This window comes from Lissotriton vulgaris, chromosome 8 (assembly GCF_964263255.1).
Source record: "Lissotriton vulgaris chromosome 8, aLisVul1.2, whole genome shotgun sequence".
NCBI lineage: Eukaryota > Metazoa > Chordata > Amphibia > Caudata > Salamandridae > Lissotriton > Lissotriton vulgaris.
In genome coordinates, this window is record NC_141696.1 from 1,124,324,598 (window position 1) to 1,124,337,257 (window position 12,660).

The window sequence follows — 12,660 nt, forward strand, 5'->3', positions numbered from 1 at the left end:
GCCAGCTGGTGCATTCGGTAGGGGGGGTGGGGGGGGGTGCGATCTGTCCAGGGCAGTGTCAGTCACACTATTAAAGTCGCCGCCCAGGAGCAAGGGTTCCACTAAGAACGGGGCCAGTTTGTTGGACAGTAGGGAGAGAAATGCAGGCTGGTCCACATTCGGGGCGTACAAACAACCCAAATTAAGGTCCCTCCCATCTAGTTTGCCTCGTACCATTATGTATCTCCCCTCCGGGTCAATTACCTGTTGTGTGCACTGGAAAGGTACCCCCGCCCGTATCCAAATGGCCACCCCCCTAGCATAAGCAGAGTAGCCAGTGTGGTAGACTTGCCCCCTCCAACGTCGCTGCAGCGCCTTCCCTTCCTTAGCTAGCAGATGCGTTTCCTGAAGGAAGGCGATGTGAATGCCCCGCCTGACTAATAGGAGTGGATCTTGTGTCGCCTATGCATCGAATGCATCCCCCTTACGTTCCATGTGAGATATTTGTAGCCTAAGTCGGATCCCATTTTAGAGTCCACCGTGTCCTATCTACCCTCTCAGTGACCCCCCCAGCACGCCCAGGTCCCACCCCCGTCCCCCCCCCAACCTGTGCAATCAAACTACCCCAACTCCCACACCCCAGGACAGACAACCAACATGGAAACCCCATCCAAACTCAAGTAGCAAAAGCGTATCACTGCAGAATTGGGCTAGAGCGGCCGCGACGCCGACCCCAGGCAGGCCCGAAGCCCTCCGCCCCCGCCTCACCCCTCCAAAAACACTCAGGAGAGGCCTCCCGACTCTTCCCTCCCCCAAGATCTCAGTGAGAAGTCCCGGGGGGTATCCGCACCTCACTGCATAGCGTCCGGAAGCGGCCCCCATCCACATCCCAGTACCTTACATATGCGGCCAGTGTCCTGCGATCCAGATCAGCCAAGAATTCCATCTGCTGTTTGGGGAGTCACTACCGGCAGGTCCGTCTCTGAGAGCTCGTGCCCACTGCTGGTGCCAGGGCTGGGATCACTGGCCTTCGACTGCTCCGATGCGCTACTGGAGGGACTGGCGTCTCCCTGGCTGATGGCCGCCACTGCCAGCACCGCCTTGGCTCGTTCCTGCTGCCATCCCGACGGGGAGCCAGATCGTCGTGTCGGCGTCGTTTCCGCGGAACGTCTCCTGGGTGAGGTCTCCGGCGGGGGATCTGTGCCCGACTCCCCTCTGGCATCCAACCAGCTCCAAGCCTCCTGTGGTGTTAGGAAAAAGTGGGTATTCTCCCCAGCGACCACCCGCAGCCGCGCCGGGAACAGCATAGCGTAGGGCAGCTGCAGCGACCTCAGTTTCCGCTTGACCGCCAGGAAGGAGGCCCGTTGTTTTTGCACGTCTCTAGTGAAGTCCGGGAAGACCATGACCCTGCTATTGTCAATTCTCAGGTCCGGGAGGTCTCTCACCCTCCGCAGGATGTGGTCCCTGTCTCTGAAGTGCAGGAGACGCAGTACTATCGGACGCGGCGGCCCCCCCGGCTTGGGGGGGCGCGCAGGGACTCTGTGTGCCCGCTCAATGGCAAAGAACGGGGAAAGTCCTTCTGGGGCCATCTCAGTCCGCAGCCAGCCTTCCAGGTAGGAGACCGCATCCTGCCCCTCCACTTTTTCGGGGACCCCCACGAGGCGGAGGTTATTGCGCCGAGAGCGCCCTTCGCTGTCCTCAGCTCTGAGCTCCAGCACTCGTACCTTCTGCGCCATCTCTGCCAATGATGTCTTTAGTGCGGCTACGTCCCCAGGCAGACTTTTCAGGGTAACCTCCGAGGTCGCCACCCGCTCCTTCAGCTTCCTATGGTCGTCCTTCAGTAAGGTCAGGTCCGATCCGATGGTATCTATGCGCTTTTCGAGAGCTGCCCGCGACGCCACGATCGCCTGCATGATGGCCCCCAGGGAAGGATCCCATGGGTGGGCCGAGCTCCCCGCTCCAGGCCCCGGTGTATCGTCTTCCACGAGGTGGCCCGGGTCATCCAGCTTCAGGGCTTCAAAGCCCTTCTTTCTGCCTCCCCGCACCATGCTGGCGGGCAGCTAGCTTCGTGTGCCCCTGCGGTGGCCGCCGGTGCTCCCGCTCTCCACACCAGCTCCGTCACAGGCACTCCGCTCTCGCGTGTCTCTGGGCCCGCGTCACGCGGGGTCTAGGTCTATAAGCTGCCCAAGGATCAGGTCCCGCTCCACCAGGACTGTGGGGCACCAGTGTTCTGCGTTTGGTCGCTTGGCGAGGTCTCCCTCGTCTGGGAGTCCCAGGCTGACTTCGCTCCCGCAAGCACCAGTCCCGATGCGGTTCTCGGTACACGGGCGTCTCTGGCCAGGTAGCCGACTCTTCCCGCCTTCAGACCAGGTGCCTCTCAGGAGCGGGCAGTCGGTGCCTCCTCTCCTACTCTCCTCGCCGTCACTGTCCGAGCGCCACTGGCTTGCTGGTGATGTAGGCTCCGTGGCTAACCCACCATCAGGAGGGTGGACTCAGTACCCCACGAGGTCCCAGGGGCTCTGCAATCGGCCGCCAAGGCATTCACAGGCACTCGGGCGGCGCCATATTAGGGTCAGGCAAACCGGCCGTCCCTCGCCCTCCAGTCCCGCTTATGCTGTGGTGCCAGCCAGTGCTCCTCACCTCCGCTGGGTGCAAGGGGGTCTCCGCCGACAAACGGCCAGCCGCCACAGCGTCCCAGGGCGCCTCGTCACTTCCAGGGCTCCGCCGCCAGGCGTTTCAGGCCGGGACGGCGGCCGCCATTTTGGGCGCTCGTTTCTCCGGGCGCCTCGCTCTCCGCCAAAAGTTCTGTGAGGGCAGGTACAGGGGCCCCCCGACCTCCAGGTTCCCCCTACGCGCTCCTGATGCCCTCCTGGGTACTTTTGTGGGCTCGGGGTCCGAGCCGGGACGCAGGATATGTGGTGGTGCGAGGCAGGCGCGGAGGAGCTCCGGAGTCCCGCTTCCACCTACATCGGCGCCTTAGCCACGCCCCCCAGCCCTATAAGCATCATAACCAGGCTTATGCTTCCCCTTTAAATATTGCATCATGGCTCCATAGCTGAAGTACTATTTGTGCTTTCCTGCTGGGATGCTCACTAGGGGAAGCCAAATATTCAAATTCCCTTCTCCCTCAATTGGACCTCTGCATGATACAACAACTCTGATATGGCCGTCCTTGCGATGCATAGGATTTCCACCCACCCCTTGTGGTTGTAACAGACTTAGACAGTGCTTGTCATAGAAGCATCTTTAAATGACGAGCTGCTCTGCTTTTTCTGTGTCAACTGCTGCTTTATCTGAAGTAACACAGGGCCACAGTCCTCGTTTGCCACTTTTGCCTATCGGTCTGCTCAACCCATCACGTTGCCCTGTCCCCTTGCATCTTGAGAAGAGGTGCAAGTCGCCATCTTGTCTCCTCCTTGTTTGGAGGCCAGGTAGGAGACTGATGAGGAGCTCTTTCCTCACAATATGTATTAAGCTGCCTTGTTTTTCCTTGCACATTGTACAGTGCAACATGTAATGGTTGTAGAGCTGAGGGGCTTCACTTTGAGTGCTGGCTTATCTCGGATAGATTTTGGGGTCAGTTGTATTGGGACCGGGCACTGGCATACATTTCAGGTTTGCTGCGTGGCTTAACTACTCTAAACCCTGGCTTGATTTCCAGCACTGTTAACTCAGTCGTCTTGTTCTGTAGGTAAGTGAGGGAGCTTGAGAGTACCAGGACCAAAAGCTCTACTCCTTTAAGGTACATTTTCTTATTTGACATACGTGATCATAACTGATTGCGTAACATAATTAAAGTGAACTGCAATTACTGTGTAAAATAATTATGTTCATTCTTCAAGGAAAATTGAAATACTTAACAATTTTGTCACTGTTAAACTTGTCTATTTTGTTTTGGTTATAGGCATTTCATACAGATCACATTGTGCGTATGTGAGCTGTATGGCGGTTGGATGACATTTTGCCCAGATTGGCTTGTGGGCAGCCCCAGCCTAAGCACTGGAAACTGGCTCCATCTCTGGGTCTACCTGGTGTTTTTCAATGGGATATGGGTGGTGGTACCAGGACTACTACTGTGGCAGTCTTGGTTGGCCCTCCAGAAACTGCATACTGAAAAGAAGAGCACTGTGAAGAAGCTCAGATGAAGGTGTGAAATGTATTTTCTACAAGCTACAAAGCTCAGTGTCTGTTTCCTTCTGTCGGTGAGGATGTGTTGCTCTGCTGCACGGTGTTGCATATTTTTTGGACCTCCTAAATGTATTGTTTTCTCTCAGCTTAATGGCATTCCAAATCTATGAGGTATGTTTTTTTTCTCTGCATCATTATTTTGTATATTTTTGGTGCCGAAGAGGAGTGACTTTTCATCAGAATTGGGACAATCCACTGCTGGAGGCTACCGGGACATCCTTCTGACCATGAAGCCGCTGGATGAACTTGTATCCCCGTTAAGAGACAGACCATCCCCCTTTTTAAAAATGTGTGAAAGGGAGATGTGACCATTGATGCCCATCACAGACTGGTTCCTAATGTCCCTGACATTCTATGGTACAGCAGGTAGTGTTTATTCAGTATTGGATTGTCTTCCAGTTGTCTTTAAACCACCACAAGAGCCCTTCCGAACTCCTTTCCCTAAAGCGTGGGGTGTATTTCTCCATGTTTCCCCTTAACATTGTCAGTTGACAAACTCTAACCTTTTCTATGACTGTCTTATCCGCTCTAACCAACAACATAGGAGTGGCTGAAAATTCAAACAAGTGACTAGAGTGGAGTGATACGTGGAAAAATAAACACAATTATTTTTGTATTACCCTCACTCACTCGTCTATTGGGTGACATGCTTCATCATTGGGTATTTTTCACCAGGCGTGTAAAGGACCTACTTGGTGTGCTACGACACCTGCAATTGCAGTGGAGCTGGGTGAAGATAAAAACAGTGCAAGAATGTGATCGTGATCAAAATTAAAAGGTGCGGACATTGATCAAAACCAGACTTTAATAAAGATCAATATGAGCGCCCGGTTAAAAGTTTTTGAAAGGACAGTCTTGACTTTGAGTTTGAGTCATATTGTCCTATTTAGTAGGTCAAATGGTCGACATGTTTCTGCTCATTAAGGCCAATGTGGCCGAGCTTTCTTCAGGACCAGAAAAACAATACAAACACTGGGCGGTGTGCGCACTCTAAGGCGTACCCTAACCTCAGTGTTCCTTTAAACAATACAAAACTCACGGTTCTTAATACCGGTTCACCCTGGTATTTCCAGGTTTTACAATCTGTGGAGAAAGGGAGAAAAAGGAAACACATCCGGACAGACATTTTATCGAGAGTACTGTGCGTAAATTTTTTCAAACCAATACATAAACGTGCACTCCACTTTACAAACCCTCATGGGTGTACAACTGTTAGTTCCATACACGGGTAAGTAAGCAATTGTGATCAAAATTAGTAGAAAACAATGATGATCAATTGTGAGGGGAGATAAGGTAGGCTCATTATGCTTTTATGATCGCCCCCCATAAAGCCCAGAAATACTTGGACAACGTAGCGTCTTACAATTTAATAAGTCACCACTAACATTTTCAAAATCAACACGACCTTTGTCAAAACCATGTGCGAGGTTTTTTTCAAGGAAATAACGGCGTGTCAGTACCCAGCCGTATACTTTAAAGTAACCAAAACACCCAACAATGTGGAGTGCACGTTTATGTATTGGTTTGAAAAAATTTACACACAGTACTCTCGATAAAATGTCTGTCTGGATGTGTTTCTTTTTTCTCCCTTTCTCCACAGATTGTAAAACCTGGAAATACCAGGGTGAACCGGTATTAAGAACCGTGAGTTTTGTATTGTTTAAAGGAACACTGAGGTTAGGGTACGCCTTAGAGTGCGCACACCGCCCAGTGTTTGTATTGTTTTTCTGGTCCTGAAGAAAGCTCGGCCAAATTGGCCTTAATGAGCAGAAACATGTCGATCATTTGACCTACTGAATAGGACAATATGACTCAAAGTCAAGACTGTCCTTTCAAAAACTTTTAACCAGGCGCTCATATTGATCTTTATTAAAGTCTGGTTATGATCAATGTCCGCACCTTTTAATTTTTATCACGATCACATTCTTGCACTGTTTTTATCTTCACCCAGCTCCACTGCAATTGCAGGTGTCGTAGCACACCAGGTAGGTCCTTTACCCGCCTGGTGAAAAATACCCAATGATGAAGCATGTCACCCAATAGACGGGTGAGTGAGGGTAATACAAAACATTTTTTGTTTATTTTTCCACGTATCACTCCACTCTAGTCACTTGTTTGAATTTTCAGCCACTCCTATGTTGTTGGTTATATCTAAACTGGGGTAGAGGAGTGTCCTTTGAACCCTATCTCTCCTGTTGTTTATTCGTGTCTTATCCATCTTATCCGCTCTACTCCAGTCTGTGACAGTGAGTCCTACTGATGAGCTAGATTGATGAATATGTCCAAACCCTGTGCTAGGTGGCCTTTGCCAGAGCTTCACACAGCCACCAGCTAGCATATCAATGTAGTGCCCATCCAAGGTTTGACAGCTCACATGATAGATCCAATATCTTGCAGAGTCATTGGCTCCTCAGGTAAACGCACCTTCTAGTCTTGAAATGTCCAACACTGAAGGTCTCCTCACACGAAAAGAAAAGCCTCGTCCTTCTGGCCAATGCCATTTGCATTCAATTTTTAGAATTGTGTTGCAAGCATGCAGTGACCCTAACATCAGGAGGACCCTCCGCAGTGAACTGCAATCTGTGTGTTGGAAAGAACTTGCACACAGTATGCCTCTGACATGTGAGATGGGGATGTTGCTCTTTAAAGCATTTGTGGGGATTGGGCAATAATCAAATGCACAAAGAAAAGAGTGTCCATTCAGCCATAAATCGATATTACTTCACACAAAGTATGGCCAACGTTTCAACAAACTTCTAGTGTCAATTGTACATCTCAACATTTATGTCGTAAATATTAACTCCGCCCATTACACACTTTTTGCATTTTTCCATCATAACCGGAATACAATTTGAAGCATGTTATATCAAGTGCAGGTATTTGTCTATTAAGTATAACTCTGAGGAGGCATGAAGTCATGAAGATATTATGATTCACTTGATCTATGTATGTCTCAAATTGTAGCCCTGCTGTTCTGTTGAAAGTGCTTAATGGATGGTTTCAATATTTACAAAATAAATGTTGATAATTATTATTGTAAATGTATTTTATATAACGCTTACTACCCCTGACAAGACCTTGAAGGTTTTTGCAACATCAGCATGTTACTCTGAACCCAAGATTAGAATGAAATAGTCTGTGGATTAGTAATATATGCTTCCTTTTTTTCTTGTGGATTAGTTACGAAAGGTTTAGTAACTTTATGCTGTCAAGTTCTTGTGTGTTTTGTAGTGTTTTGAGTAGGCATTGAATAATGGGAGTGTGTCAGAAAACAGAATTGTAAGTTTGTTATTCAGAGTAGTAGGCATGTGTGCCTGTTAGTTGGGTGAATTGACTGAAAATGAGGGGGACATTTGAAAAGAATGCTTGTGAGTTTTTAGTTGTAAGAAAGGTTTAGGATGCGTCTGAGAGAGGAGAGATGTGACAAAGTTGAATAGAATATTTCTTTTGTTAATAGTTTTCTTTTTTTTTTTTTTACAAATAAATGAAAATAACATGTACATGTATGGAGACATGCCTGCACATTTTGACATCTAAAACTGACTCTATAAGTATATCGAATGGTTAGTCGTACTTTGGTGAAACTAAAATTGATTAATGACTGGGTTGTGACAGTTTTCTTTCTAAACCTGACATATAGGATGTGATAAAAGGGTTTCCAGTCTGGAAATCCGTGTACCTAGTAATAGTACTGTGTTAAGATCGTCCCTTAACCTATTTACACGGCAGTCAGTACACCCAAGATAACTTAACACAATGAGAAAGCCACCATTTGTTGAGACTTGCCCTATATTTCCATTTAGCTGTTGATGTAACGCTCAACACCTTCCACTGGAGCTGGCGTTCTGTTTTCTTATAGTTTTTTTTTTTGGTTTAAATCTTTTATTGAGTTTTGCAGAAGACAAACACGTTTTCTTATAGTTTTTTCAAAATTTGCCTTTATTGATTTTTGAATGATTAGCGCATTACATATTTTGTCATATAGCCAATATATATGCATTTTCAATCAATATAGACTACAAACATTGCAAACAAAATGACGTGCTGCAACCAGAACACAAACTAAATTAGTTGGCAAACTTTGCATTTCCACGCTATTTGCAATAACCATCTTGTCTGTGCAAGTTTTTAGTTCGATTTTCTGTGGGGGCTGTTGCTCTATTAACACCGTCCATCCCTTCGGCCTCACCGTCCTCCCAGGGCCGTGTGTTCCACTTCTGTAACACGTCCAAGCTCTTGCCACTAATATGCCCTCCACCAGCAGCCACATTGGCCAACTGACACACTCTCCTTTCATATTCATATTCCTGTAGGGAATAAACACAAAATAAATAATACAAGCTGTGACAGAGCCGTTTACTGTGCTGCTTAACTTCCCGTCTAACTTCTGTTTATCCCTGCTAGGTGTATTTCTTTTTGCCTGTCCTCTAAATAGTATTGTGGACCAAGTACCTTGTATTACAAAAGAATGTTTCTTGTGTGGAGGTAGTAACTAATATACTTACTGTGCTCGTATCTGTGATATATCTTGGTTTTAAAATAAATCTTTTTTAATCCACAAAATTATTAGCAATATTATACAATCTGTTCAACAAGAAGCCACTAAACTGCTGACCTTGAGGTCTGCCAGGTCTGCCAGCTCCTGACCCAACAATGGATTGTTGTTGACATTTCTTACAAAATTGCATTAAAAACTATTTTGATACCAAACTTCTCATTGGCTGATCTTTGTCAGACTTCCCATTACCTATGAATGTACAGGAGTAAACATGCATTGCACAGATTCTATAATTAGCACCTGCAAAATATACTGATCTCACTATAAAGCCCAATTAGCATGATGAGTTGCTTGTGTGCCAGCTCTTACAAATGAATGAGGATTTGGTGTATGGCTGATGGTCACAGAATCGGAAGTACATTGATCACAACATGGATTCTAACCTCAATAGTTATTGAAGAATATCTTTGACTGTCATCAATTGAACCCATATCTACTATACCAGCGTATCAAAACACAAATGCAAAGTGACAAACGCCAGCCATGCTGACTAAAGTAATCCCAGTATCTTTAACAAAGCAGAGAGTTTTGGGCTGTTACCATAAATTACGATATGAGACTTTTATAAGATATGATGCTACGAATCGCGTGAGATCTCAGTCCGGAATATCCCTTGGACTTTCAACCATGTGAACTCACCTGTGAAAAATGCATGTATTGTCTGTCGAACGCAATAAGTAAGAAACAAACATTTTACTGTAAGCTTGCTCACGTTTACCCAACAGATTTGTTATAAAACGGTTTGTCATGAGGGTACCTGACAATTAGTGGGTGGAAGTCGTGCAGGACTAATACTCCCCCTAATAAACACTTTACTCTTTAGATTAATTACAATTTGTTTTGATTCCAAACTACGCAGTTGTTGACCTTTTACAGACCTTTTCATGACCTATGAGTGTAAAGGCATGAAAGCATGCATTGCACAGTTTTTATCACGAGCACACACAGAATACGTTGGTTTAACAATAAGGCCCTACTAGCATGATGCAAATCCTAGCAGGTACCACCCCTGACCTTCTCACCTCTCCTCTGAATAAGCAAAGATATACCTCTGTGAGTGTGGGTTTCACTCTTGGTTTTCCTCAATACAGGGCAACTTGAATTCTTGTAGATCGTGATAAACCAGTATTTGGGAGAATAATTTACAATATATGCAAAAACGAGATAACTGAATCTTAAATTATCCCTAATAGTGCCGCCCCTCCATCCAATACTTCCAGGTGGTGAGTGGGATGGACCATGGTGGGAATGAGCCATTCACACATAGATAAGCAATTCCATGCATTAAGCATAATTAAACTTACCGTGTGACTAAAACCTTCATAAATAATGCGTGTATTAACAAGTGAAAGTTTAAAAAATAACTTTTAATTTGTAATGTAAATATAAATAGTTATTTCTTAAAGAAACCGTAACTAGGTAATTCAGTCTGTCTTCTAAAAAGAATCCTTATCATCTCTAATACTGAGTATACTTTAAAGCTGGCTGTATCACCTTCAAGGCCACACAAGATAAAGGCCCTGCCTTTATTTGCAGCCTGGTTTCTAAATATACTCCCACTAGAAGCCTGCGCTCCGCTCAAAAATCTTTATTGGAGGTGCCTCGCTTCAAAAGGAAGCGACAGGGCGGCTGCTGCTTTCGCCATCTAGCAGCTTCATTTTGGAACTCCATCCCCTTGCCGATTAGGCAGAGTAAGGATTTGCTCACCTTCCGCAAGGGACTAAAAACCTGGTTATTCTCTCAAGCCTACCATTAACCTCTGTCAGCTTAGTGTTATGTTGTTCGGACTCTTCATACTTCCTATAGCGCCATGAAGCCCACGGGCGTACGAGCGCTTTACAAATTGATTTTAACATAACATAACATACTGATTTAAATAACCATTAAATGTGTACGGGAGGGGGGCAAACTGGTGTTCTTACCCAGCTTACTGATGTAACTGAGGCAGGCGCTCCCAGAATCATAACTGATATGCAGATGAGTGTAGGTGGGGTATTACCTATTTCCAAGGCTGGGCCCATATCTCAGAGGGTGATGGTGCTGGTGGGGTACTGAAAGGCCTCAAGGGTAGTGCCCAATCAGTTCCCATGCCTAGAGCAGCAGGACACAGCATGGTTGTAGGATTTGGGGACACAAACTCCTCATGTGGCCCCACCGATACAGAGGGTGGGCGACGTCATTTTTGGCCTGTACACAGGATCTGCGGTGGAGAGGCAGCGGGTGGCACTAGTGCGCACAATCACTGAAGAGTATGGTGTCTGTTCACAGTGGTGGGGAGTACAGAAGAAGGGGAGCAACAAAGAAGGGCGGGGGTTCAAGTGCATGTTACTGATTAAAAATGAATCTTCTGCAACACGTTACAGCAGCCCCAATGGGCATCCAAAGGACAAGCTGCCAGCCAGGGTGTAAGGGGATGTGTGGCACATGTTGCACAGTTGGGTCCGTGCGCCCCTATTATTGAAGAAATATTGCAGGCAGAAGATGTGAACCCCAGAACAGAGGGTTACAGACAGAAACTATATCAGGGACGGCTAGGGGCAAGGGTACAAGGATTGGATTCCAACAAGAGGAATTTTTTATCAGGGTGAGCGCCAGGCTTAGGCGCCTGGAGGGCCTCACTGGATCAAGGAACCCCCAAGCAGGAGTGACTTGGGTGGCGTTGGGAGACAATCCTGGATGATGAGTCCAAGGATAGTTTCCAGCTGCTGGTCGTGCACAGGACAACTTGGGGACACTGGCCTGAAGGAATAGAGCTCTCTGGGGTGGCACTTCCAACAGCACAGGAGGATGAACTGGTGGACTCTGCGCAGCAGACTTTGAAGATATATTAGGAGGATGTACAAAGAAGGTGTCGTGGTTGAAAAATGGCCAGGCACAAGTTGCACATGGGCTGCAGTGAATGAGTGGGAGTATGAAAATCTTGAGCTGGATTACGATGATGATGAAGAAGAGATGGAAGAAGGTGAGGTTCCAAGTTGGAAAGAAAAGGGTATGATATGTTAGGACAAATTAAGAGAGAAAAGTATTAATGGGAAGCTGAAATGGACTAGGTCGGATATAATCAGGGGAAGAGTCTTGGTTTCTTCCAGGATGCAGGGCAAGCATTTCAACACTACAGCTGAAAGTGACTGGTGGAGTCAGTGGTCAACATGGCGTCAAGTATTGGGGTGATGGCAGCTAAAAGAGCAGGCCTATTGACCATTTTGCTAGGACCAAAGGCATAAAGGGTGTATAAGTCAGTGTGCACTGGGGAAACAAAGGCATTATTAAATGTAAAAAGCATTGGTACAGAGGGTACGAAACCAAAAAGAAAATAAGAGCTCTGGTGGAGAGGATTAGAATAGTCACACAAAGTTAAGATGTGGGAGGACAGTGAGGCTAGACCAAATAAGGAGGGAGAGAAAGAAGGTGATAAACAAGAGAACAGGGATTTCAAAACGAGATTGCTGTAAATCAGTGCCGCTGGTGGCCTATTTATCCACATCAGTGAAGGAAAATATATTTAGGGTGGGCTTATTGATAACTATCAATTTCTCCAAATGGAGTTCGAAGCTACAGAGGGCTCCAAAGAAGAGGACTGGGAGTGGCCCACCACCCCACTGCTCATAAATATTGATAATTGGAGATCTGCTTTTTCTAACATATGTTAGTACCGTCTGCGGAAAGTTCCCTGGCAGATTGATGTCCTTGTTAAAATATGTAGACACCATCAGAAAAAGCTCAATTGGCTTTCGACTGACTAGCCTGGCTAAGATATGTTGAAAAATTCGGGGCCAGGATGAGTATAGCTCCAGGAAAGCCTGACAGGATGTGGATAGTGAACTGTGGCTACAGTGGATGGCCGCTGCCAGGCCTGCCCAGTATTGCGTATTGCCACTAGGTTAGCCGGATCCTGGGGTGCAGCTCTATTCAGAGAACCTGAAATGAGCCAAAGA

The 12,660-nt window shown here is 46.7% G+C and overlaps 1 protein-coding gene across 4 annotated transcripts in view; it reads left to right on the forward strand.

The window, feature by feature from the left end:
* Positions 1 to 8,877, forward strand: part of EBPL (EBP like) — a 137,365-nt gene extending 128,488 nt beyond the window's left edge. Inside the window, exons 4-6 of one of the 4 annotated variants that reach the window (XM_086934958.1) lie at positions 3,884 to 4,815; positions 6,119 to 8,025; positions 8,089 to 8,877. In XM_086934958.1, coding sequence (XP_086791084.1) covers positions 3,884 to 4,124 — 241 coding nt within the window. In that variant the 3' untranslated portion in view covers positions 4,125 to 4,815; positions 6,119 to 8,025; positions 8,089 to 8,877. Of the gene's footprint in view, positions 1 to 3,883; positions 4,888 to 6,118; positions 8,026 to 8,088 lie in introns of all 4 variants that reach the window. The other 3 variants (XM_086934957.1, XM_086934959.1, XM_086934960.1) reach the window with 3 other exon arrangements.
* Positions 8,878 to 12,660: the final 3,783 nt, after the last annotated feature.